Source organism: Neomonachus schauinslandi, chromosome 9, assembly GCF_002201575.2.
Source record: "Neomonachus schauinslandi chromosome 9, ASM220157v2, whole genome shotgun sequence".
In the NCBI taxonomy this organism is placed as follows: domain Eukaryota; kingdom Metazoa; phylum Chordata; class Mammalia; order Carnivora; family Phocidae; genus Neomonachus; species Neomonachus schauinslandi.
This window is the reverse complement of record NC_058411.1, coordinates 14,343,688-14,368,729: the sequence shown is the minus strand read 5'-3', so window position 1 is coordinate 14,368,729 and position 25,042 is coordinate 14,343,688. Positions and strand designations below refer to the sequence as shown.

At 40.0% G+C, this 25,042-nt stretch overlaps 1 protein-coding gene across 7 annotated transcripts in view; it reads left to right on the top strand.

Annotated features, from left to right (window-relative positions):
- Nucleotides 1-15,000, top strand: part of TTC8 (tetratricopeptide repeat domain 8) — a 52,681-nt gene extending 37,681 nt beyond the window's left edge. For 5 of the 7 annotated variants that reach the window (XM_021679628.1, XM_021679627.1, XM_021679624.1 and 2 more), the window contains 5 exons: nt 7,037-7,176; nt 8,531-8,705; nt 9,008-9,130; nt 12,349-12,432; nt 14,829-15,000. In XM_021679628.1, the coding sequence (XP_021535303.1) occupies nt 7,037-7,176; nt 8,531-8,705; nt 9,008-9,130; nt 12,349-12,432; nt 14,829-14,945 (639 nt within the window). In that variant the 3' untranslated portion in view covers nt 14,946-15,000. The remainder of the gene's footprint in view (nt 1-7,036; nt 7,177-8,530; nt 8,706-9,007; nt 9,131-12,348; nt 12,433-14,828) is intronic. The other 2 variants (XM_044917865.1, XM_044917864.1) reach the window with 1 other exon arrangement.
- The last annotated feature ends 10,042 nt before the right edge of the window (nt 15,001-25,042 follow it).

Here is a 25,042-nt window from a genome sequence, read left to right as displayed (position 1 = left end):
TCCTGGGATCGAGCCCCGCGTCGGGCTCCCTGCTCAGCAGGGAGCCTGCTTCTCCCTCTCCCCAGCCCCACCCCCCGCTTGTGCTCTCTCTCTCTCTCTCAAATAAATGAAATCTTAAAAAAAAAAAAAGATAGCTATTTGTCCAGCACATCTATTGATCCTTCTCCCAAGGTCTGTAATGTCAAATATCAACTTTCTTTTTTCTATATATAGTCAATATGTTCTGGGGGCTTCCTATTCTTTTGGTCTGTTTGTCTCTTCTTGTACCAGTATTATACCATCGTAATTACTGCAGCCTCACGTACTACCTGGTATGGTTCTTTATCAGGAATGTTTTGTCTATTTTGGGCTTTTACCTATTCTTACAAATTTTAGAATCATGTTGTCAAATTCCACAGAGAGCCCCATTGAGGCACCCTTCCCACTGCCTAATTACTATAGCTTTACAGTAATTCCTGATCTCAAGTTGGACAAATTCTACCGCCTACTTTTCTTCACAGCTGGTTACTTTTGGCCCTTTGCTCTCCCATATTGATTTTAGGATTGACTTAATCATGAACCATTAAAAATCAAAACAATTCCTACAGGCATATTGATTGGAATTGCCTTGAATATATGAATGATGGGGGTGGGAGGGCTGCCTTTCTTCCCACTCTTCATCATGGTAAAATTCTCCACTTATTTAGGTCTTCTTCAGTGAATATTTTATAATTATCTCGATGGAGATGCTATAGGGGGTCCCCCAAACCACCCTGCGTTTCAATGATTAGAAGGACTCAGGACTCAGCATTCAGTCATCCTCACAGCTGAGATTTATACCAAAAGGCTATAAAGCAAACTCAGTAAAGGGAAAAGGTACATGGGTCAAAGTTCAGAGGAAATCAGGCACACAAGCTTCTAGGAGTTGTCCCCTAGTGGAATCACACAGGACACGCTTTAGACTTCTTCCAACAAGTTGTGACAACATGTGTGAAGCACTGTCCATCAGGGAAGCTCATGAAAGACTTGGTACTCAAGGTGATTCCTAGGGGTTGGTCATATGGGCACCTTCTGCCTACCATGTACCCAAATCCCAGACTCCGAGACATAAAGCAGGTATTCAGGCACCACATCAGCTTTTCGCACCACACAAAAAGTTTAGGTGTGTGAGCCCCTCTTATCATTTGAGGGAAGTTTTTCTTTTTTAATTAACATATATATGTATTACTTGTTTCAGGGGTACAGGTCTGTGATTCATCAGTCTTACACAATTCACTGCACTCACCATAGCACATACCCTCCCCAGTGTCTATCACCCAGCCACCTCATCTCTCCCACCCGCCTCCACTCCAGCAGGAAGTTTTATATCAATATAGGGAACCCACCAATTTCTCAGATGCCAGCCAGGGACCAACCTTACAAGCAGGCCTTTCTAAGAATAGCAGTTTTCGGTCTGTTACACTCTTTCCTGCAGAGATCCATCCCGAGGTTTAACTGTGGATGGAATCCTTTTTTTCTATCGTATTTTCTATTTGACTGTTTCTGGTAAGTAGGAATACATTAATTTATTATTATTTTTTTTTAAGATTTTATTTACTTATTTGACAGAGAGAGACGCAGCGAGAGAGGGAACATAAGCAGGGGGAGTGGGAGAGGGAGAAGCAGGCTTCCCGCCGAGCAGGGAGCCTGATGCAGGGCTTGCTCCCAGGATCCTGGGATCAAGCCCCACGTTGGGCTCCCTGCTCAGCCGGGAGTCTGCTTTTCCTCTCCCTCTGCCCTTCTCTCCTGCTCATGCTCTCTCTCAAATAAATTTTAAAAATCTTAAAAAAAAAAGAAAATAGGCCTAATACTCAAATTTTTAAGTTTTAATACCTTATCCTTAAATTCTCTTAGATTTTCTAAGTAAATAAAATAGTCATTATCTGCAAACACAGTTTTATCTCTTCGTCTCAGTTACTTTGCCACTTAATAAAAAAATCTTATTGTTTAGGACTTCCAGTACAATACTGACAAGAAGCATCTCTGTTCTTAAATTCCTTGAAATTCTAGGTACAATATTTTAAAATTATTTTGTTAGGAAAAGAGTGGAAGATATTAATAGTTGCTATATCTGGGTAATAGTATATGAATGAACTTTTATTTTCTTTTTCATACTTTCTGTATTTTCCAGATTTCCTGTCATGAACTTGCATTCCTTTTAAAATGAAAATCAAATTTTATTTGTAAATTGTCTAGAAATACTGTTTCCCCTTTTGAAATATAATTCTGATAAACACAGAAGCAGAAGGCTTTGATCATTCAATAAAAATAAAATACTGTATTTGTATCTCTGTATCTGTCCTTGTGTGACCTTAAATTGAATATGAACAAAATTTTGACCAAGAAGCTTAAGAAATAGAACTGTGGTATTCATACAGAGCAGTGCCTGCCTCAATATGATCAGAGCTCTCTGACCTTTAAGCTCCACCTTCTGCCCATTTCAGTCCTTCTTCTCAGGCAGAAAGCACTGGCAGAAAGAGCTAGACATCTATGGAATCTTTGATGGTTGCTGGTTGGAAGAATTCCTGCCAACCTTCTGTTATAGTCACTCTGGCTGAGACAGGGAGTAGACCCTTAACAGCTCCCTTCATCCTTCCATGCTCAGGGTCTGACCAGGACTTGAAGGACCATATCCTTTTAGAAGTCTACAGGAGAAGGTTTGGGGAGAAAAGTAGAATTGGAGTTGGCTCTCAAAGTGGAGAAGAAAGCATCCAAGTTGTGGGAACAATTTATCATCCACAGAAAGCATGATCAAGGACTAAGTACAAATTTAAAGTAGTGAGACGCAGTATTTCCCCTTGAACCTAACTGCTAATTTCCCTTGTGCCAAAGTTTACCATACGAAGACAGATTTCCAGTGTATTCCTTTTCTCTTTATGTGACAGTAAATTTGGAGTTACTTAGTAAAGTTTGTCCCTTAGCATTGCAGCCTACAATACATATGCCTTAGGGATTTTTGTATGTACATCAGACTTCCCTGGAGGGAGCCTCTTCCTTTATGTTCTTTTTTATTTATCACATTCATTTTGATCTTATATCTTTTCAGTGTTTTCCCGTTTTAAAACGAACATGTTGTGCTGCCTAGTGTGCATTGCTTATTGTTTAAAATGATTTATTCTTGCTAAATTTGGTGGTGGTTTTAATTGTTCTTGAGGAATTCTGTTTATCCATTCAAAAGGCAGGTCTCTGAACTGTTCTTTGTTGAAGATATTTGAAATTAGAAATGTTACCCTAGAAGAGATTATTCTAGTAGTCCTTGAAGTTTCCTGTGTGTTCAAGTAACTTTAGGAAAGGTTGAGAAGGGTGGCCTGTCCTCTGCCTACTGAATCAGATATCCTGGAAGGCAGGACTCAGGCAATTATTTGTATGTTTGAGCTCACTAGGCGTTTCTGACATATAACAGAGCTTGAGAACCACTGCAACATTCACCTCAAGCTATTTGCAATTTTATTTTAAATAACTTAAATTATAGTATTTTGTGAATTTGTTCCAAAATAACCACTATCAACATCACTTAAATGATACCATAGTTATTTATATACTTGAGGTGACATTTATAGATTTGAAAATATTTTTTAAATCTACATTAACAAAATTTATTCTAGAGTTACTCTAATTTAAACAATTCTGATGCAGGAATGGATTAAAGGAGCAAAATAGAGTCTATGTATGTTCATACATATGACAATTTACAATGTTCTAAAGACTGCCTATTTAACCAATTGGATTATTAGATTATTTAAAAAAAATAGAGCTGGAGGAATAATGATTTCTTATACTAAAAGAGTCTATTACTGCCAGATGACTCACAGATTTAAAACCATGAAAGTTCCAGAAAAAAGACAGAGATGAATTATTTGTATAAACTTGGAATAGGAAGACCTTTCTAAGTGTGATAGAAAGTCGAAAGCCATAATAGAAAAGACTGAATTTGAGAAGATAAAAGTTAAATTTTCTATAGAGTTAAATAAGTGTTCTATAAAGTTAAATTTTCAATAAAAACAAATAGAAATAAAACCAAAACAAACAGTATAAAAATTTCCAACGGGGAAAATATTTGCCATACCTGAGACAGACAAAAGACTACTTTTAATTTCCTCAATCTATACATTGCTTAAAAGTTGCTGAATTTCAGGTGGTTTCCAGGTTGTGGGAGAATTACACACACACACACACACACACACAAATGTGCATGAACACAAACATACAGGTTCTCATTTAGTCAAGATTGTAAACACTTACGGAAACAAGGTGTTTCCTCAGAGCAGTTGTGGGTCGAAATCGTGGTGTGGCTTTTGCATTAGCCCTTGTTTTCCTACTGGCCTGCATTGTGGCTGCTGATCCTCTTCATGCAAGTAAAATCACCCCAGAGATGAGACAACAGCCAATTCCAGCTACACCATGGCTACACCATTGCCTTTCATACTGGGGCTCGGTAAGACCCATCTGGAAGACCTTAAACCATCTATACTTTTCCTCTGAAGGAAATGTTTATAAACACCAGGACTGCCTGGATTTTGAACTTAAGTCACATCAGCAGACTTGTTTTAATCTGGAAGGAGAAAACAGAGTCAGTGCCCAGGGATCTCTGAGGCACACGTCTGCCCCCAGCTCTCCTGTATCCAGGAGGGCAGTTTCCAACCCAAGCCCCCATAACACAAGCCAATAGTAAAAGAACAAAAGATAGGATAGAAAAATGGGCAAAGGACATGAATCGGCAGTTCACAGAAAAGGAAATATAAATAGGTGTGTATTAAATGCCTAACCTCAGTCATAATTGAAGAAATAAAAACTAAAATAATGAGATGCCTTTTTTGACGTAATCAGGTTGACACAGATGGAGAAGTTCCAGGACATGTAGGGTTGTCAAGGTTGTGAGGAACACACCTCACATATGAACACTGATGCTGGGAGTGTATGTTGGCACAACCCATTTGGAGGCTGTTTGCGATTACTGATGAGATTTCCAAGCGTGCATACTCTTTGGCCCAGCAATTTCATTTGTAGGAATTTTCCTTAAGGATGCTTTCATACAAGTTCAGAAAATATGAACAAGGATGATTTTATAGTATTTTTTTATAGCAAAAAAAAACAACAAATGAATGCTTCACCAAAAGGGGGCTGGTTAAATAAACTATGGTCTATGTATTGATAGAAAACTATGCAGAGGGCGCCTGGGTGGCTCAGTTGGTTAAGCGACTGCCTTCGGCTCAGGTCATGATCCTGGAGTCCCGGGATCGAGTCCCGCATCGGGCCCCCTGCTCAGCAGGGAGTCTGCTTCTCCCTCTGACCCTCACCCCTCTCATGCTCTCTCTCTCATTCTCTCTCTCAAATAAATAAATAAAATTAAAAAAAAAAGAAAGAAAACTATGCAGAAATAAAAAAGTAACGGGGTAGAACCCTTTGTGCTGATATGGAAAGAGTCAAGACACTGAGAGTAAAAACAATGAACCGTGTATCAGAATGTGTAGAATGATTATGTTATGGTAAAAACTTGCATACATGTATGTCTACACATATATGAACAAAGTTCCTTGAAAAATACTCAAACTATTCCAGAACTTCTGACTGGATTTGGAGAGGGGACTATTACTTTTCATTTTATAACCTTTTTCAGTGTTTAAATTTATTTAGCATAAGCACATATTTTACAATAACACGTTTAAAAAACTACATATGGGGTTGCCAAAAACACAAATTAGTTTCAGTCTAAAATTCCTCAAGATTACATAATTATGTGCCCATCAATCAAGTATACAAACATTCCAAGGTAATTTTATAGAACTGAAAGCCTTGAAACAATTATCCATTCAGGCTGGAGTCTTTTTGCATTGGGCTGAATCGTGTTCCTCCCAAATTAATATGTTGAAGCCCTAACCCCCAGTGTGATGGTATTTAGAGATGAGGCCTTTCGAGATAATTACGTTTAGATGTGGACATGAGGGTGGGGCCCTCATGGTGGGATTAATGCCCTTAATAGAAGAGACACCAGAGTGTGCTGGTGCTCGCTCTGCCTTTTGAGGACACAGTGAGAAGGTGACCCTTTGTAAGCCTGTAAGAGAGTCCTCACAAGATCCCCGCCATGCTGGCACTTGACCTTGGACTTACAGCCTCCAAAACTGTGGGAAAATAAAGTTCTGTTGTTTAAGCCACAGTCTGTGGTATTTTGGTATAGGAACCCGAGCAGACTAAGACACCAACTTGGACAACAGTAATACTGAAGCCTTGCACTATAGGATGTTGTTGCCCTGGAAACCAGAAAAGTCATGTTCATGGGGACCCAGGCGGCTCAGGGCCATTATGTTCAGTGGTCAGGTTGCTGCCTAGGTGTGGAGATTATTCTTTGGAAGGACAATATCTTAGTCTTCTCAGGCTGCTGTAACAAAATACCATAAACTGGGAGGCTTAAAGGACATAAAATTTATTTCCATAATTCTGGAGGCTGGGAAGTCTAAGATCAAGGTGCTGGACAATTCATTTCTGAGTGAGGGCCCTTTTCCTGGTCTGTAGACAGACACCTTCTATCTATACCCTCATATGGTAGAGAGAGAGATCATCTCTCTGGTCTCTCTCTCTCCCTCTTTAAGATTTTATTTTTTTTGAGGGGGGAGAGAGAGAGAGCACGCACGAGAACAAGCAGGGGGACGGGCAGAGGGAGAAGCAGGCTTCCAGCTCAGCGGGGGCTCGATCCCAGGACTCTGGGATCATGACCCGAGTGGAAGGCAGACGCTTAACCGACTGAGCCACCCAGGCGCCCCTCTCCTTGCCTTTCTTCATATGTTATATTTGCCTGACATTATATTACCTATTTGTTCATTCGCTTGTCTTCCTTACCAGCTGTACCCTCCTTGAGGATAGCAGCTTTGTCTTTTTGTTCGTATTGTGTCCTCAGGGCCTAGAACACAGTCTGGCACATGGTAGGCTCTCAATATTTGTTGAATGAATGAACATAAATCAGCCAGAAGAAAAATAATTTCCTGGCACTGAAGTACTGCTCTTCTGTCTTATTGGAGAATAGGAAATGAACAATATTTCATCAGCAGCGGAATACTACAGAGAAGTTTTGAAACAGGACAATACTCATGTGGAAGCCATTGCGTGCATTGGAAGCAACCACTTTTATTCTGATCAGCCAGAAATAGCTCTTCGGTTTTACAGGTGTGCTTTACACTCTCTGCATAGAACTTTCCTGTGAAATATTGGTGCAGCAGCAATAATGATGGTGTGAAAATGTAGACACATAATATATAGGCCATGTCTATAGGAGACTAAACATTCAAGCACCCAGAGGTTTTATGAGCATTCAAGTGACATCTAAGAATTTGAAAATGTGCAGATATTTGGCATCTTGCAGAAACATACCTGGATAATTGAGTTTTTAATGCCACGTCATTGTATGAGTTAGCCATTTTCTTGTCAATGAGTAACTGTTTAATAGTTCCTGGAAACACTTCTCCCCATCACTGCTTCCCTTAATACCACCACATGGCCTATAAAGACCCCGAAGCTGAAACAGTGACGAGATTTGCAAAGAGCAGTGGGTCCCAGGTTCCAAGCCCTGTCGAGGACCTGAAATAGGTTCCCCTGTTCTGTGAAGTATTGTCAACTCTTGTCCAAATAAGTTTTCAAAGCCTAAATAAGTTCTGGCCTCTGGTTCTCTTTTGAGCACATTCTTCTTTCATCTTACAGATGGCTTCTGAGATTAATTTTTAAATTTTGATTTCCTCTTCTGCCCTTAGGTAATATGCAAGGAGATAACTGGCTGCTGATGAGAGTTCTTTCCAAATATATGTCGGCAGCATAAAATATGATAAAATGAGTGTTGTTTTAGGCACAGGCAGTTGCCTCTGCTCTCCCACCCTGAAAATGGGTCATGGGTTCCTCAGGGCTGCTGAAGTGGATTTTCATTTGCTTATGTGAACGGTCTTGTCCTTTGGGACTAATGATGCATAGAAACAAATGGGTTTTTTGAGCTCTAGCATGAGAGCTGAGTGGATAAGGTAGGGATCGCACTGATGGTCTTGTCTTCCTTGGTGGAAGCTCACTGGAAGGTCAGTAGACACAGCTAAACCACAAAATACTACAGATAACCAAAACCAAGATTCATTTTAGCTGAGAACTTGAAGGTAAATCCTAAACACAGCCCTCAAATTAGATTAGAAGGTCTTGGGGGTTTACTGCTTGACACCAAACCTTTATGAAGCAAAATGTTGTGGGTTTTACTTTATGTGACACTTTTGTAGCTTGGTTTTCTCTAGCAGAATTTTTTTGGGGAAAAGAACTTACGCAAGTTGATTCTGACCTTGCCTCTGGACACATTACCCATGACCAGTACCCTTAAAAAAGACATGCTTTTGTGTTTGCTTTGACATTTTTTTTCCATTTCCTGTAATACCTTCTATTCTTTGGGGATGTTAAAAATTATAAAACATTTCTAACTTTATAAAAAAATAGGTCTTAATATTTATCAGGTTGGTCTGACACCAAAATATGTGTTCTCCTTTTCAAAAAGGCGACTCCTGCAGATGGGTGTTTATAACTGTCAGCTCTTTAACAATCTGGGGCTCTGCTGCTTCTATGCCCAGCAGTATGATATGACTCTGACCTCGTTCGAACGTGCCCTTGCTCTGGCTGAAAATGAAGAAGAGGCAGCCGATGTCTGGTACAACCTGGGCCACGTAGCTGTGGTAGGTTGTTTCTGTCATGCAATTTCTGGTATAGAAAAGGTAGCCGCAAGTTTGAAGGAACGTTCGGGTATCGTAAATCTAGGTTTGGTTAGTTATGGTCTTCTGTAGCGATTGAGCGATTTCTGAGAGTCACCCTAGAATGTATTGTCTCAGGTTAACTCCTCGTATATACAATTCACACTTGATTATGATCAGTACTTGTTGCTTGGTAGCAGAAAAGACATACTCGAGGAAAGAAGGGAGGAGATGGCGGGCGGAAGTGTATGGATCTGTGTGGGCGAATACATGCTTTTCTGTTCAAGGGCATAGGGGATATCAACTTGGCCCATCAGTGCTTTAGGCTCACTCTGGTCAACAACAACCACCACGCCGAGGCCTACAACAACCTGGCCGTGCTGGAGATGCGGAAGGGCCACGTCGAGCAGGTCAGTGAACTACTGTGGCACAGTGGACAATCTGCTTTCTTCAAAGAGGGGCTGTCAGGTGTAGCTGTCTTTACATGCTGCAGTTTATTTTTAAAAGATTTCTTTGAGAGAGAGAGAACACAAGTGGGAGGGGCAGAGGGAGAGAGAGAGAGAGAATCCCAAGCAGACTCCCTGCTGAGCACAGAGCCTGGGCTTGATCCCAGGACCCTGAGGTCAGGACCTGAGCCAAAATCAAGAGCCGGTCGCTTAACCCACTGAGCCACCCAGGCCCCCCTTACATGCTGCAGTTGAAAAATGAGCTCTAGAGTCTGACTGGCTAGATTTGAATCCCGGTTCTGGCACATATTAGTGATGTGACGTTGGACAAGTTACTTAATCTTTCTGTTTTCTCTTACCCTTTGGTTTTATCAGGACAAATCTGTACCTCCCTGGTCCTCCCTCCCTTAGTGAGCTGTTGCACCGTTCCCAGCCCCCCATCCACCAGCTGGGTGCTCCAGCCAAAGTCCTAGGAGCCCCACTTGAAACCTCTCTGTCCTAGCTGCCTCGCGTGGCCACCCCACACCCCATCGCGTTCGGCAGGCCCTGCCAAGTTTTACCTCCAAGCCCCATCCCGGACCTGGCCGCTTTACCCCACCTCTGCCACCCTTCTCCAGACCCCACTCCTCTCTTGCCTGGACTCTACGACAACGGTCTCCTCGCTGGTCTTTTTGTCTCCACTTAGGTCAGCAAGTAATTGTACCCTGTAACACGTCCTCCTCTCAACAGCGGAAGGGATTTTTTAAAAAAACAAGAATGATTTATCACTGCTTTGCTCGGCATCCTCCAAAGTCTTTCCTTTTCATTTGGAATGAAATGTGGATTCAAATCTTGGCCTACAGGGTCCCACATAATCCGGCCTCTAGCTCCCCCTCAGACCACATCTTTCATCACTTCCCCCTTCACACCGACTTCCGTACACATCAGCTGCCTCCCCGTTCTGCAAATATGCTGTGCCCGTTCTTACTTTACAGCTTTTGGAATGTTCTTCTTTCAGATCCCGCAGTGACTTTTCTTCTTGTCAGTTGGGTCTTAGCTTAATCACCACCTCCTTAGAAAGGTCATCTCAAACATCTGTCTAAAGGAGCCCTCAGGCACTATCACATCTCTGACTATATTTTTTCTTCACCATACTTATTTTATCAGATATGTTCATATTTATATGTAGAATGGAGCATGGCAGCCACGTGAAAATAGGGACCTTCTTTGTCTTCCAACTGCTGTATTTTCAGCATCAAAAACAGTGCCTGGCATGTGATGGGTAGTGGGTCCGTATTTGTGAAGTGAACAGACAGCATATAAAGTGAGGTAACAGCAGGACCTGAAAGTGTTCTGTGAGGATAAGCAGATTATGCATGGAAAGCGCTGGACATGGTAGCCTAGGACTGAGCACACGGTAGATGCTTAATAAATTATATTATTATTATTAATAAGTTATATTATTATATATTTATAATAATAAATTCTATTACTAAAAAGTTTAAAACGCTAAATATACTCCTACAATATTACTGACAATCAAGGATAGATAAGTGCTACATTCTAGACTTTAAAGATGAAGAAACAGGGACTCAAGGAAGGTAAGTAACTTTACCTGCAGAAGTTACCTTCTAACTTTATTTAAAAAATAGGTCTTAATATTTATCAGGTTGGTCTGATAAATATTAAGGGATATATAGCATTAAATGTAACACTAAATATAGTGTTAACCTCCCGCCTGGTCTCCTAAGCACCGTGATGAACTTGTAACACAATAAGAAAAGAAACATCCTTGGATGTTGCCTTTATTTCATAAATTCCCCCCAAAAAGATGGGTTTGTATTTTGTCAACAAAAACTAACTACAGAGGACTCTTGACCAACACAGGATTGGGGTGCTGACCCCCCATGTGGTTGAAAATTCAAGTATTACTTTTGAACCCCCCAAACTTAACTACTAAGAATCCACTGTTGACTAGAAGCCTTACCAAGAATGTACACAATTAACACATTTTGTGTCATACGTACTATGTACTGTATTCTACAGTAAAGTAAGCTAGAGAAAATAAGATGTGATTAAGAAAATCATAAGAAAGAGAAAATACATTTATAGTACTGTATTTGTTGAAAAAATCCACACCTAAGTGGACCCATGCAATTCAAACCCATGTTGTTGAGTAACTGTACTCTAAAATGGGACCTTGTTCTGTGATGGAACTTTACCTATGTCCATATGAAACAAGTGCTTTTGTGATCTTCTCTGTTCCCATGTTGGTGCTTTTGTTTCCTACTTGTTACAGTTTCTCTACTAAGCTGATTTGAAAGGTTTTGGTGAAAGTTTTCCTGCTACTAACCTCTATTTTATTACTAAAAATTATACCTCGATTAAAAGAAAAATAGCTAATCATAAAACAAAAATCAGTATCTACCATCCCATTGGTTATTTTCCATTAAAAAAAAAAATACACACATTTGTCCACAGGTCATGGGTGGAGGTTTTGGATTTAGTTAGAAATTGGAGGGGTGGTCAGCAGCTTGGAATGGTGAGTTTGTGGTCCTAAGGATCCTTTGAGCCTGTAGGGGATGCCAACTTTGTTTTTTGAGTACTTGAGAGAACAGAAGGCTTGTCCTTTTCAGTTGCATTCACATGTTATTTTGAGGTCAGCATTGTAATAAATGCTCATCATAGTCTTCTAGCGCAGAACTTGGAGCTTGGAAATTTATTATTATTATTTTTTTATTGTTTTTGTCGTAGCATTAGAGAACAGGTAATTAGAAGCCTAAGAAACCAATCAATAGCAATAAAAACGAGGTTAATAAGGCTTTTTTTTCTTAGCATTGAAAGGATTATATTTTGATTTGTCATATTGAAATACAAACTTTACAAGATCCGTGGTTCTCGACTTTAAATCTACTCTTAAGTTTCTTCATATTTTGAAGCATTTTTATCATTAATTTTGGGAAGCTGTAAGTATTAATTGTATTTCAGTAAGTCATATTTCACAAGGAATGTCATCTGTATCTATCACAGGATCATGTTTATTAAGGTCCTGTATCTTGGGTAAAGGATTCTTTTACCAAAAAAAAAAAAAAAAAAAAACCACAAAAAATACCAAATCACACACACACACGCAAGTCACAAATATCGTGCTGATAGATGCTCATATACCTTTGGTTTTCTCCCCCCCCCTTTTTTTAATACAGGCAAGAGCACTGCTACAAACTGCATCATCTTTAGCACCCCATATGTATGAGCCACATTTTAATTTTGCAACGGTCTCTGATAAGGTATTCTCTTTATCAGTTCATCATCCGATCTGTTTCTTTTTCTTTCCTGGTTTTAAAAAAAGTACAGCTAAATAAGGAAAGATACATAAGGAAATTCTAGTAATGTTTTGAAAGAAATGGTTTTATAAATATTGTATCCATCTGTCCTTCACTTCAGGGGACAGTTCAATAAACCTTAAAGAAATTTATCACTGAATATGGGCTAAATATTACAGATTGCATTATAGATTATTATCAATTGCAGAATTATTTTATTTTTAAAATAGGACATTTAGTCATGAAAAAAATACTCATCGGGCGCCTGGGTGGCTCAGATGGTTGAGCGTCTGCCTTCGGCTCGGGTCATGATCCCGGGGTCCTGGGATCGAGTCCCGCATCGGGCTCCCTGCTCAGCGAGGAGCCTGCTTCTCCCTCTGCCTCTCTCTCTCTCTCCTCTCTGTCTCTCATGAATAAATAAATAAAATCTTTAAAAAAAAATACTCATTAAGTAATTCCTGGTTGAGGAAGGATTTAGTAATTGGCTTCTATAGCAAAGAAGTCTTGTATTTTATTGTAGACCTTAATGCTGCCGTCAAGGCTCTGGCGTAATTGCTATAAAATTAGGGATATGAGAGGAAGCTATTTTAGCTGTGAACAATGTGGGCAAAATAGAACTGTTAATACTGTGTTACGAGTCAGTTAATATCCAAGTGCTAAAAGGAATCATGCCATTTTCAATAAGAACAACAAATAAAAGGTATCTAATAACTAACTTTTACTGAGAAATCTTCCTTTAACATGGAAAGTGAGTTTGAAGGGTAAGGAGATGGCTAAAAGTGTTTGCTGATGTAAAGACTCTTGCTAGACCAGAAGACATGAAAATGTCATTTTTCAAAGCACAAACACGAAGCCATCCTCACTTTCATTTCTGCTTTGGAACTAAGCTGTCATTCCTAAGCTGTCATTTTTGAGGACTTGTCAGGTGCCAGCCACTGTCCCTGGGGCTCTACACACCCTCTCTGATTCTCCCAACAACCTGTCGCGTAGGTTTCCCTCACCTTCCTGACTCCTTTCTTCATACAACTGATGTTTCATTTATGGAGCCTCTGCTGTGTACCTGGCACTATTGTTGGCACAGAGGATGTCAGCAGTGACTAAAACAAAACCTCTACCTCATGCAGCTTACATTCGACTGGAACCCAAGGCTGGTCGAGCTTAAAAGACCTCCCTAGAGTCCCCTAGGGTCACATGGCCGTGGCGGGGTCGGAATTTATACCCAGCACCCAATGATGCCCATGTGTTTTCCACTGCTCTGTGCTGCCATTTCCTTAAACCACTTTCAGTTTATCACACTTTAATAATATCTAACTCAAAGGAGATTTTTTTTAAGCAAAGGTTATATTTTCCATAAAAGAAAATGGTATCTTAAAAAGAAATGCTATGGGTTTTAAAAAAGGAAATGTTTTTAATATGTATTACATGTTTCAAAAAAAACCCCAAAAACCTGCCAGAATTGAATTATCTGGTTTTTTGTGTCCATGCACACACTAAAAAGCTCTTGGTTTTTATAAATGTATGCATGAATCCAGATCTATTCAGATGGATCCAGATACCGTGTGCTTTTCTTTGGGACTGGACTTTAATACCAGCTTTATTGAAAATCAGAGATACCCTTAATAAACTTCTAAAGCCAGATATCTTCCCCCAAATTACTCTGCTAGCTCCATTTAAAACCTCCCTGAGCATGTTATTGTATCTTTTTTTTTCTTTAAAGATTTTATTTATTAGAGAGAGAGAGAGCAAGAGAGCACAAGTGGGAGGGGGGAGCAGCAGAGGGAGAAGGAGAAGCAGACCCCCTGCTGAGCAGGGAGCCCGATGCGGTACTTGATCCCAGGACCCTGGGATCATGACCAGAGCTGAAAGCAGACGCTTAACCGACTGAGCCACCCAGGCGCCCCACATGTTATTGTATCTTATATACAATCATTTTTGCTTGAATTTTCTGTCTAAAAGATAATGCCCTAACCAAAAAATCTTTATGGTACATTACAAATAGTTGTCCTAAGGCTTTTGGAAACTATATAGAGCTGGCTGTTGTAGTATGCCAATGTTATTTTATTTTTATAATACTACCTGTGACAGGAAAAGAAAACAAGGTTTATGAATTCATAACTAGACAGCCGTAATGGAGCAGAAATTATTTGTATAATTGGTTATTTTATTTTTCTCATATTTTTCAAGATTGAATTGTAACCTAAGTGAAAGAATTCTAAAATCAAAGTGGCATAATCAAACGCTTTACCCTTAAAAACCTTTGATTTTCTACAGTACAGGTATTCTATCCTTTTGTTTTTTTTTAATTTCTTACTCTTTTTTCCTGATCTCACTCTGTGGTCTTATTCTGGTATTTCTTACAGATTGGAGATCTACAGAGAAGCTATGTTGCTGCTCAGAAGTCGGAAGCAGCATTTCCAGATCATGTGGATACCCAACATTTAATTAAGCAGCTAAAGCAGCATTTTGCTATGCTCTGATTGTCCCACAGACCAAGTATATCCTTATGAGGGGGCATTACACAAGGGAAAAAGTAGTGTGTTTATATATATATATATATATATATATAGGATATATATATATCTTGCTAGATAGATATATATATATATATATATAGGATATATATATATCTTGCTAGATAGATATATATATATATATATAGGATATATATCTATATATATATGATATACAAACCTGTGCTTGATATTAGTGAAGAGGACGTAAGGGAGTTTACATAAGAATTTATAATGCAAACATTATAATAACTTGTATAATATTATAAAAGATAGGATTTAATATTTGTAAGTAGATCGTGAAAACTCCGATATTTTATGATAGATGTTTATAAATGTTTACAAAACATTTTCATGAATTTCCTCAAATTTTTATAAATGCATATTTTTAATGTCGTTAATTTGTCCATTAGCTAACATGTAGCTTCAGAGGTCTGAAATCTGCCACTAAAATTGCACTTTTATGGCTAGAAGTGTGTGTATTCATCCTAATTAGAGCTTAAAAATTGTACTTAAAACTATTTATCAAATGCTTTTTAAGACACTGTACATTTTCTTATATATTATGCTTTAAAATAAATCAGTGTATAATACACCATCATTCTGTCATTTTTCATGAGTTTTAATTTTAGGCATCTCAGATAAAACAAGTTTTTCAGAAGTCCCATGACCTTAGAAATCTAATCATAATTTTACTTGATGTAGCACCAATTTTGTATTTTCCCAAGAAGCTATTTATGGAATATCACATTGTCAGTGTAAGAATATCAGGATTAGAAATGGAGTCACAGGCCCAGAGACTCACCGGCAGTCAGCCCTGAGGTTAGGCCAGATCCTAGGACTGTGCATTGCAAAATCCTGGAAAGGCTCTTGAACTCGTCTCTCCCATATTTAGTGGAATTCGCATCAATGTGTTCACACAAGGAAATGTGTCCAAGGGACAAAGCCACCCAAAATTGGAGTTTGGACTTTGGGACCCCTCCAGGTTATTTTTTCCAGTTTTTAATGTCGTGAAAACTATTTTACAGATACTTATTTCTGTTTAGATTCGTGTAAGTAGTACTACTTAGCTGACAACAGAAAGATGGGAATTCGAGGAATTAGAGCACATTAGAGGCTGGCAGGGACTTCAGAGGATGTGTAGACGAAGGTCTTTGTGGCACAGGTGACCAAAGCAAGGCCTGGGGTCCCACTGCTGGGTGGTGGTACAGTGGCAACTAGAACCCAAGACCTTGTTCTTGTGCTTTACCTTTTTCTGCTTCTACAGCATATGCGAGTGCTAGCTTTTGAGCTCATGAGAATTTCCTCAAGCGGGATCCAATGTCCTAATACTGTATTCAATATTTAGGTTGAAATTTTGTAATGGGAATCATTTTCTTAGTTAATCTAAAATAAAAGCCAACAGCTTGCATCTATGGAGGATGTTGTATGTGTCCAGCCCTCTTCTAAGCGCTTGATGGGGATTAATCCTTTGATTCCCGCTCCAGTCCTATGAGGTGCTGTTATTCCCATTTTACTTAGGAGAAAAATGAGGCACAGAGAAGTCAAGTAACTTGCTCACGGTTATAAAGCGAGTAAGTGGCAGAGCTGGGATTCAAATGCAGGCAGTGTGGGCCCCGAGGATGTACTCTTACCCCTCAAGGGAAATCACCTCAGGGTTTCTCCTGTCAGTAAAGCTACTCCCATTTAAAATGAATGTTCTACGCATTAGTAAAATTGGATAATAAGGGAATATTAACACAGCAAAAAATAAATGAGTCCGTATTCCTAAGGTAATCTGGAGATATTTTTGTCTTGAGTTCATGTTAATTCGATGTGAACACCAGTGCAAAGAATGAGTCAGATGGCTCCAGGCGTAAAGATGGCAGAAAAGAACACTGTGCAGCCGAAGCTACATACATCTTTGTAACAAAATTATGTCTGGACTGCGTCGCTGGCTTTAGTGCCAACATTTCCACAGAAGGAAGGTTAACGATGGTCTGCTACCCTGGCTAAAAAGGTGTTCAATCCATATACAAATTGTTCAACCAAAATAACGTCATTGAGCTTCCCACTGATGAGAAGACCACTGCCAGCACAGTAATTGTTGGGGCTGGTAGTTCTTCCTTCCCAATAGGTCACATCTGAACCAGTCCCCAATGGTACTCATTGTTCTGTTACATTTCTGAATGGCATGTCCCAGCATCAGAGCACCCAACATAATTTATGGCCTAGAGACAAGAAAATTCATAAAGATAGCACACCCCTACACTTTTAATGTGGTTTCCACCACTAACTCTTAACATGAGGGATTTCTATCAAGAGCTTTCAACTGGGGTTGAGTTTAAGCATTCCGAAAAACCACAAAGATTTTCGAAATACAGTGGTAGGACCCAACACCGGAAAATAATGAACCCAGAAATGGAGTTTAGTTAAAAAGCCATTACTGGACAGTTTCAAGTCCTAGGGAATAAATGGGAATGGTCTGCGGATATGCTCCAGACTCCCAAAATGGTTATCTAGGCTCAGATATTGGGGAAAAAAATTTGATTTAGCAATTTGAAAACAACTGCAGTTTTACATCCTCCCACATAGATGGCATTAGTCCTATTTTTGGCTGACTAAACACTTAACATTTTTGAGAGATGCTGTGATTTTATGTCCTTGATATTAAAGCCAAATTCTTGAGATGAAAGAATAAGGATTAATAAAGGTTAAATTATAATCCTTGGGGACTATACTGTTTCCTGCACCGTGATCCTTCTCCTTCCCTGAATCCTGACCTATAAGGAGTAATTTGTTAGTGAAGTGTAAAGGACGGAAAGTCTTGGAGAAAGCAACCACGTTATCTTAGGGAAGAGAGGGCCAAACCTAGATAGATTTGAGGAAGAAAGATTTTTTTCGAATTTAAATAAAGTGGACCCTTTTCTGGTGTTTGAAACTCAAGTTTCTGTGGGCTCCAACACTTTACAACTGCCCCTGCCTCACACCTCACATGCTGCTCTGATCTAATAGCTTCAATTTCTTTCTTTACAGGATTGTTTCTCTCTTTTTTTTTTTAAATCACAGTCCCTTTAAACCTTCTCCCTTTCAAGCACTACCCTATCTCCTTTGTCACAACATTTTGAAAAGGCAGGTAATGTTTGTTGCTTACTTCATTTATTCCTTGACCCTCTTCAGTCTGGCTTCAACTCCAATCACTACTGGAATTCCTCCCACTGAGGTCATTAATAACTCCCAATTAGCAAATCCAGAGGATTTTTTGTTTTGTTTTGACATAACAGCTTTTTTTGATATTATTTATATACCATACAATTCTCTTTTAAAGTGTACCATTTGATGGTTTTTAATATACTTACAGTTGGGCAACCATCATTATAATCAATTTTAAAAGACCTGTATGCTGAAACTATAAGAAAACTACAAGACATTCATGAAAGACACCGAAGATGTAAATAAGTGGAAAGATATTTTGTGCTCATGAATTGGAATACTGTTAAAATACCCACGCTACCCAAAGCAATCTACAAATTCAATGCAATCCCTATCAAATTTCCAGTGACATTTTTTTTCACAGAAATAGAAAAAACAATCCTAATATTTGGAACCAAAAAGAGCCCAAAAAGTTAAATCAATCTGGAGAAAGAACAACAAAACTGTAAGTATAATGCATCCTTGACTTCAAACTATATCACAAAACTGTAATCAAAACAATATGTCTTGGCATAAAAACTGGTACACAGGGCGCCTGGGTGGCTCAGTTGGTTAAGCGACTGCCTTCGGCTCAGGTCATGATCCTGGAGACCTGGGATCGAGTCCCGCATCGGGATCCCTGCTCAGCAGGGAGTCTGCTTCTCCCTCTGACCCTACCCCCTCTCATGCTCGCTCTATCTCATTCTCTCTCTCAAATAATAAAATCTTAAAAAAAAAAAAAACTGGTACACAGATGAATGGAAAGGAATAAGGAGCCCAGAAATAACCCACACATATACGATCAATTTAGGACGAAGCAGTCAACAATATGCGATGAGAAAAGGACCGTGTCTTTAACAAATGGTGCTGGGAAAACTAGACAGCCGCATGCGTGAATGGAACTGGAACACTTTAATACCCCATGCACAAAAATCAAGTCAAAACAGAATACTTGACTATAATACCTGAAACCATAAAATTTCTAGAAGAAAAACAGAGGCGGTAAGCAACTTGACATTGGTTTTGGCCATTTTTTGGATCGGACACCCAAAGCATAGGCAACAAAAGCAAAAAATAAACCAGTGGGACTACATGAAACTAAAAAGCTTCCACACAGCAAAGAAAACCATCAACAAAATGAAAAAGCAACCTACTGAACAGGAGAAAATATTTGCAAATCATGTATATAATAAGGGGTTAATTTTCAAAATATATAAAGAACTCATACAACACAATAGCAAAAAAATCTGATTAAAAAATGGGCAGAGAATCTGAAGAGACATTTTTGCATGGAAGACATACAGGTGGCCAATAGGTACACGAAAAGGTACTCAACATCACTAATCATCAGGGCAATGCAAATCAAAACCACAGTGAGATATCATCCCATACACGTTAGAATGGATATTATTATATGACGAGAAATAATAAGTGTTGATGAGGATGTGGAGAAAAGGGAACCCTCATGCACTGTTGGTAGGAATGTAAATTGGTACAACCAGTATGGAAAATAGTATGGAGTTTCCTCAAAAATTTAAAAATAGAACTACCCTATCCAGTCGTTCCACTTCTGGGTATTTATCTGAGGGAAGCAAAAATACTAACTTGGAAAGTATCTGTACCCCCATGTTCACTGCGGCATTATTTACAGTAGCCAAGACATGGAAGGAAACTAAGTGTCCACTGATGGATGAATGGATAAAGAAAATGTGGTGTCTGTATACAATGGAACATTATTCAGCTATTAAAAAAAAAAAAAAAAGAAATCCTGCCATTTGCAACAACATGGATGAACCTTGAGTGAATTATGCTAGGTGAACTAAGTCAGAGAAAGGCAAATACTATATATCATTTACATGGAGAATCTAACCCCTGCCCTCCCCAAAAAACCCCTGAACTCATAGATACAAAGAACAGGTTGGGGGTTACCAGAGATGGGGATGGAAGGTGGGCAAAATGGGGGAAGGTGATCAAAAGCTACAAACTTCCAATTATAAAATAAGTCCTAGGGATGCAATGTACAGCATGGTGACTATAGTTAATAACGCTGTGTTGTATATTTGAAAGTTACTAAAAGAATAGATCTTAAAACTTCACTGAAAAAAAAAATGTTACTATGTGAGGTGATAAATGTTAACCCCTTATTGTGATCATTTCGTAACATATACATATATCAAATCACCACGTTTTATGTTTGAAACTAATATGTTCTATATCAGTTATATCTCAATTAAATTTTTAAAAAATTTAATGGAAGTTTTAAAGTTTTGTATTATGAAATGATGACTTCTTGCCTTTTAAAAGGCTATCCTACCAGATCAGACACGTGGAAATTTTTCCTATAGGAAGTGCTTAGTTATTCTCACTAGTTTTATATCTTAGAGCTACCTACTTTATTGTATTTTGACTTTTTCTTTTCTGTGGAAAACAGGTGTAGGTAAAACCCAGATGCAAGTAAGAATTTTGGATGGCATTGGCAGAGTAAGTACAGGAAAAGTTAGAGAAGCACTTTTTCTTCCCCAAGAAAAGACTTTTTTCAAAGTTATGTGTTGGCTGAGTTATTAATTTCCAAAAATTCCAAGAACTATATATAGCACTTAAAGGCAAATGGCTTTTGTTATAAATTGAATTCTCTCAGCTCTTTGCATCCTCCCGGCATCAGGTTCAAACCTACTTGGAATTCCGCAATTTTCACGCCTTCCCTATATGCCACCTGTGCTCCAACCAAACACAATTAATAGTTTTCAGCATATTCGGTGCATTTGAGGTTTGGGGGTATGGTTTTCTCTCAGCCTTGAATGCTCCTAACCTCAACCTCTGCATGTCCAAAGCTTAGGATGCCTTCAGATGCAGCTCCCTCAGAAGTGCACCCTGATCGAGTGGAATGAACATCCCTTACCTCTGAAGTCCCACAACAGCATGTCTGTACCATGCAGGTAACAAAGGAAGACGATAAAGAGGGACAGGGGAACAAAGAAGAGACAGTGCAAACTGAAAACAAACAGTACGGTAGATTTAAACTGAACCACATCAATAATCGTATTAAATGTAAATGGCCTGTCTTAGCGCGGGTGGCCACAATAAGCCCACCACAGACGGGGTGGCTTAAACAAGAGAAATTTATTTTCTTACAGTTCTGGAGCCTGGGAAGTCCACGATCAAGGTGTGAGTCAATTCCGTTCCTGGTGAGAGCTCGCTTCCTGGCTTGTAGATGGCTGCCTTCTTGCTGTGTCCTGGCGTGAGAGAGAGAAAGAGAGTTCAGGGTGTCTTTCTCTTTTTATAAGGGCAACAGGTGTATTGAATGAAGGTCTCAACCTTATGAGCTCATTTAACCTTCATTACCTCTTTAAAGCCCAAACTCCGAATGTAGTCCTACCAGGGATTAGGGCTTCATGGATGAATTTGGGCAGGCACAATTCAGTCCATAGCCTGGTCTAAATTAAATGCAGTTATCCCCAGTTAAAAGGCAGAGATTCTCGGATTGGACAAAAAAGAAAGACCCAGATACATACTACCTACAAAAAACACACATTAAATGTGAAGACATGAATCGGTTACAAGTATAAGAAAGGATACACCAGGGATGCCTTGGGGGACTCAGTCGTTAAGCTTCTGCCTTCGGCTCAGGTCATGATCCCAGGGTCCTATATTAATTAATAGTCAGGTGAAGAAGGTTTCTGAGCAGCCCGAGGAGAGAGTGGCTAGGGAGGGGCCTTTCAGGTAATGCTAATGAGCGAACATATTTGGGGGCCTCTAAAATATGAATTTGTCTGGGTGAGAGCTGGGCAGTAGCCACAGGAGTAGGCTAGGCATGAGAGCAAAATTTGGAGGCACAGGGAGAACTGGAACACAGAAGGTTTTGAATCCGTAGTTAAGGAGTTCAAGCTTTACCTGAGTTCAGGTTGATGAGGAGGCAGGTGTTTTGTAAGAACTGATCTGGACGCAATGTTTAGGATCAGCTGGAGAATATAAAGTTGGATATAAATTTTAAATTAAGTTTTCTGGGAAGAGTGTGAAAATGGATACACTTATACTAGATAATAACTAAAAATTTCTCAGCTGCATAGTACATGCAACCCATCAGATATGCCACACTTCTGTGTGGTTTCACCCTTTTGTCTTCCCATTTGCACTCAAAAGCATAAAAATGGCCTAGATCGCCCCAACTCATGAAAAGAACACTGAATATCACAGATGGTGCTTCATTAATCATGGTTTGCAACAATAGTTTTCTTAGCAAGATTGCTGTCTTTTTATAAATGCAGGGCTACTAGTTATGTGATACTTTTGTATTTCATGAAACAGGAATTTGGGGGAAATAGAAACAGTAATACTTCCCCCAGGCTACAGTTTTTTTCCATTATGATATTTGTTACAACATTAGAATTAGTGTCTAGAGGGAGGCTGTGGTTACTCTGATGTATTCTAAAGTTTGAGAACCAATTTGCTAGGTGGTTTTTGGTTTTGTTTTTTTTTAAATTTATTTATTTATTTTGGCAGGGAGAGAGTCTGGGGAGAGAGGGGTAGAGGGAGAGGGAGAATCTCAAGCAGACTCCCCACTGAGCGCAGACCCCTGACATGGGATTGGACGCCAGGCTCGATCTCATGACCCTGAGATCATGAACTCAACCAAAATCAAGAGTTAGATGCTTAACTGACTAAGCCACCAAGGTGCCCTGCTAGGTGGTTTCTAAGAGCACCTTTACCTTTAAATTCCTCAAAAGACACAAACTATTCAAGTTCCCTCAAGAAGAAATAGATAATCTAAATAGGCCTATATCTATTAAAGAATCTACCTATTACTACAATTCGAATGAGAGGTGTCCAGTAGAGGTCCAGTGGGAGGTGTCCCAGCTTCCTTTAGAGAGAGGACTTCAAGCTGAAGGATCCAGACTACCCTTCGAGACCCTCATGAAATACTTGTGATCAGGGGTAGGGAGAAGGAACATCATAAAGAGAGGTAATTACTACGAATTAGGTGCCCACTGCTTGTCATCTTTACGACTCTACAAATGAACTGTCATGATTCCCATTTTCCCGGTGATAACCTCAGAGGGGTTACATATCATGCCCAAGGTCACCTAGATAGTAAAACGCAGAGTTGGGGGGAGGGGCGCCTGGAGGGCTCAGTCGGTTGAGTGGCTGACTTTTGATTTTGGCTCAGGTCATGATCTCAGGGTCCTGGGATTGAGCCCCAAGTCAGGCTCCATGCTCAGTGGGGAATCTGCTTGAGGTTCTCTCTCTCCCTTTCCCTCTGCCCCTCCCCCTGCTCTCTCAAGACATGAGGGTACAAATGGTTCACACACGATGAGAGGTCTCCCATCAGAACATGTCCTGATATTTCCATGAGTTCTATAGGTCACAAAGTGCCTTTATGATCTTCTCTGACACTCTCAGCAACCCCGTGGGCCTGGCCGTCCAGCAATTCAGATCCCCATCTTACAGATGAGAAACAGAAAGTTCAGAGACATAAAATGGTCCCTCCACAGCCACACAGCTGGTAAGAGACTGAAAGAGGACTTAAATACGTCTATTCCCCACTATACCAGTACTTTTCCACTTTCCCAACCATGCAGCCTGCTAAGAATGTAGATACTAACTGGAAGGCAAAGCAGAATGTATTCAACTTCCCAGGCTAGGGAGTCCTGTGATTGGAAATGGTCACCTCAAACACCACTGAGCACGTCTTAGTTCCGTTACAGTGAATAAGCATGGACGATGTTCATTCATTCGAAAGGAAGTGGGAGAAAATCCCAAATGACTCTGACAGAAACGGGATGCAGTACACCCCCTCCATGCTGACCTGCCAGGCTTACAGGGAGCTTATTTTGGTTTTATAGCCCCCGATAGGATGTCAATCGGAAAAAAATTTCTCAGGAACTTCCATTGAAAAGCTCACGATTTCTCATGACTGCACCGTGTTCTTGATTTCCCAGGACAAGACTCCTTAGTTTCATGTCCTTGAAGCTCTTCAGCCAGTAGCTTTTCCAGGTGCACGATGACAGTCACTAACAGGGGCTGGCGAGATGGCAGAGCTGAGAAAGTCACCCCAAGAGGTCCCCAGTGAGCATGACATTTGAGGCTGGAGCCTTCTGGTTTGTTCTCTTTAAAATAGCCACGTGGATCTTGCAACTAACCCCCAAGCATATCTGTATTTGTTTTAATATAAAAATAACATATCCCTCACATTTTCACACAAAGCAGCTGTTCCAGGGCGAAGGTCTATAATTTAGCCTGTAGCTTCTCCAGCAGTACCCACACTATCCTTCTATTTTCTCAGCTTGAGGTAGAAGAATGAAGTGGGTGGAGATTGCCCTGTTTAGTGCCTCCCTCCCCTCCCCCTCCCCCTCCGGCCCACCCAGCCTCCTTTCCTGCAGCTCAGGTCTCGAAGCTCTGCCCTACCCTGCCCAGCGGCATCTCCTGTTCTAGAACTTTGTACCCCTTCCCCAATATTTGCCAGTTCTGTCTTCTTCCCTCAAGATGATGCCAAAATTGCTCTTAATGTTGGCCGCTTGATGCGTTTCTCTCTCCTAAGTAAAATACTCGTAATTTTTACATGGGACTTCAGGCATCATGGCAGAATGATATGAGAGACATTTGGGGGCTGGAGGAGCCCCACGGCATCCCTAAGCTCACACCATGAAAGCAGCCACCTTGCAGGGGCACTGCTCTTGCAGATCCCCAGCCGGGGAGGGCGGCTGGTGACGTTATCACAGCAAAGAGCCAGAAAGCTTTAGGTTCTATCTATTCAAATAGCTTTTCTGGGCTTTCACCATGGTATTGCTTGGCGCTGTCCTCAGTGCAGTTTAATTTTCAAATGGGATACAGGGACAGGGCAACGAAGACAGCAGGATTCAAAGAAAGGCTGACCTAAGCCCATGTTTCTAGGAGAC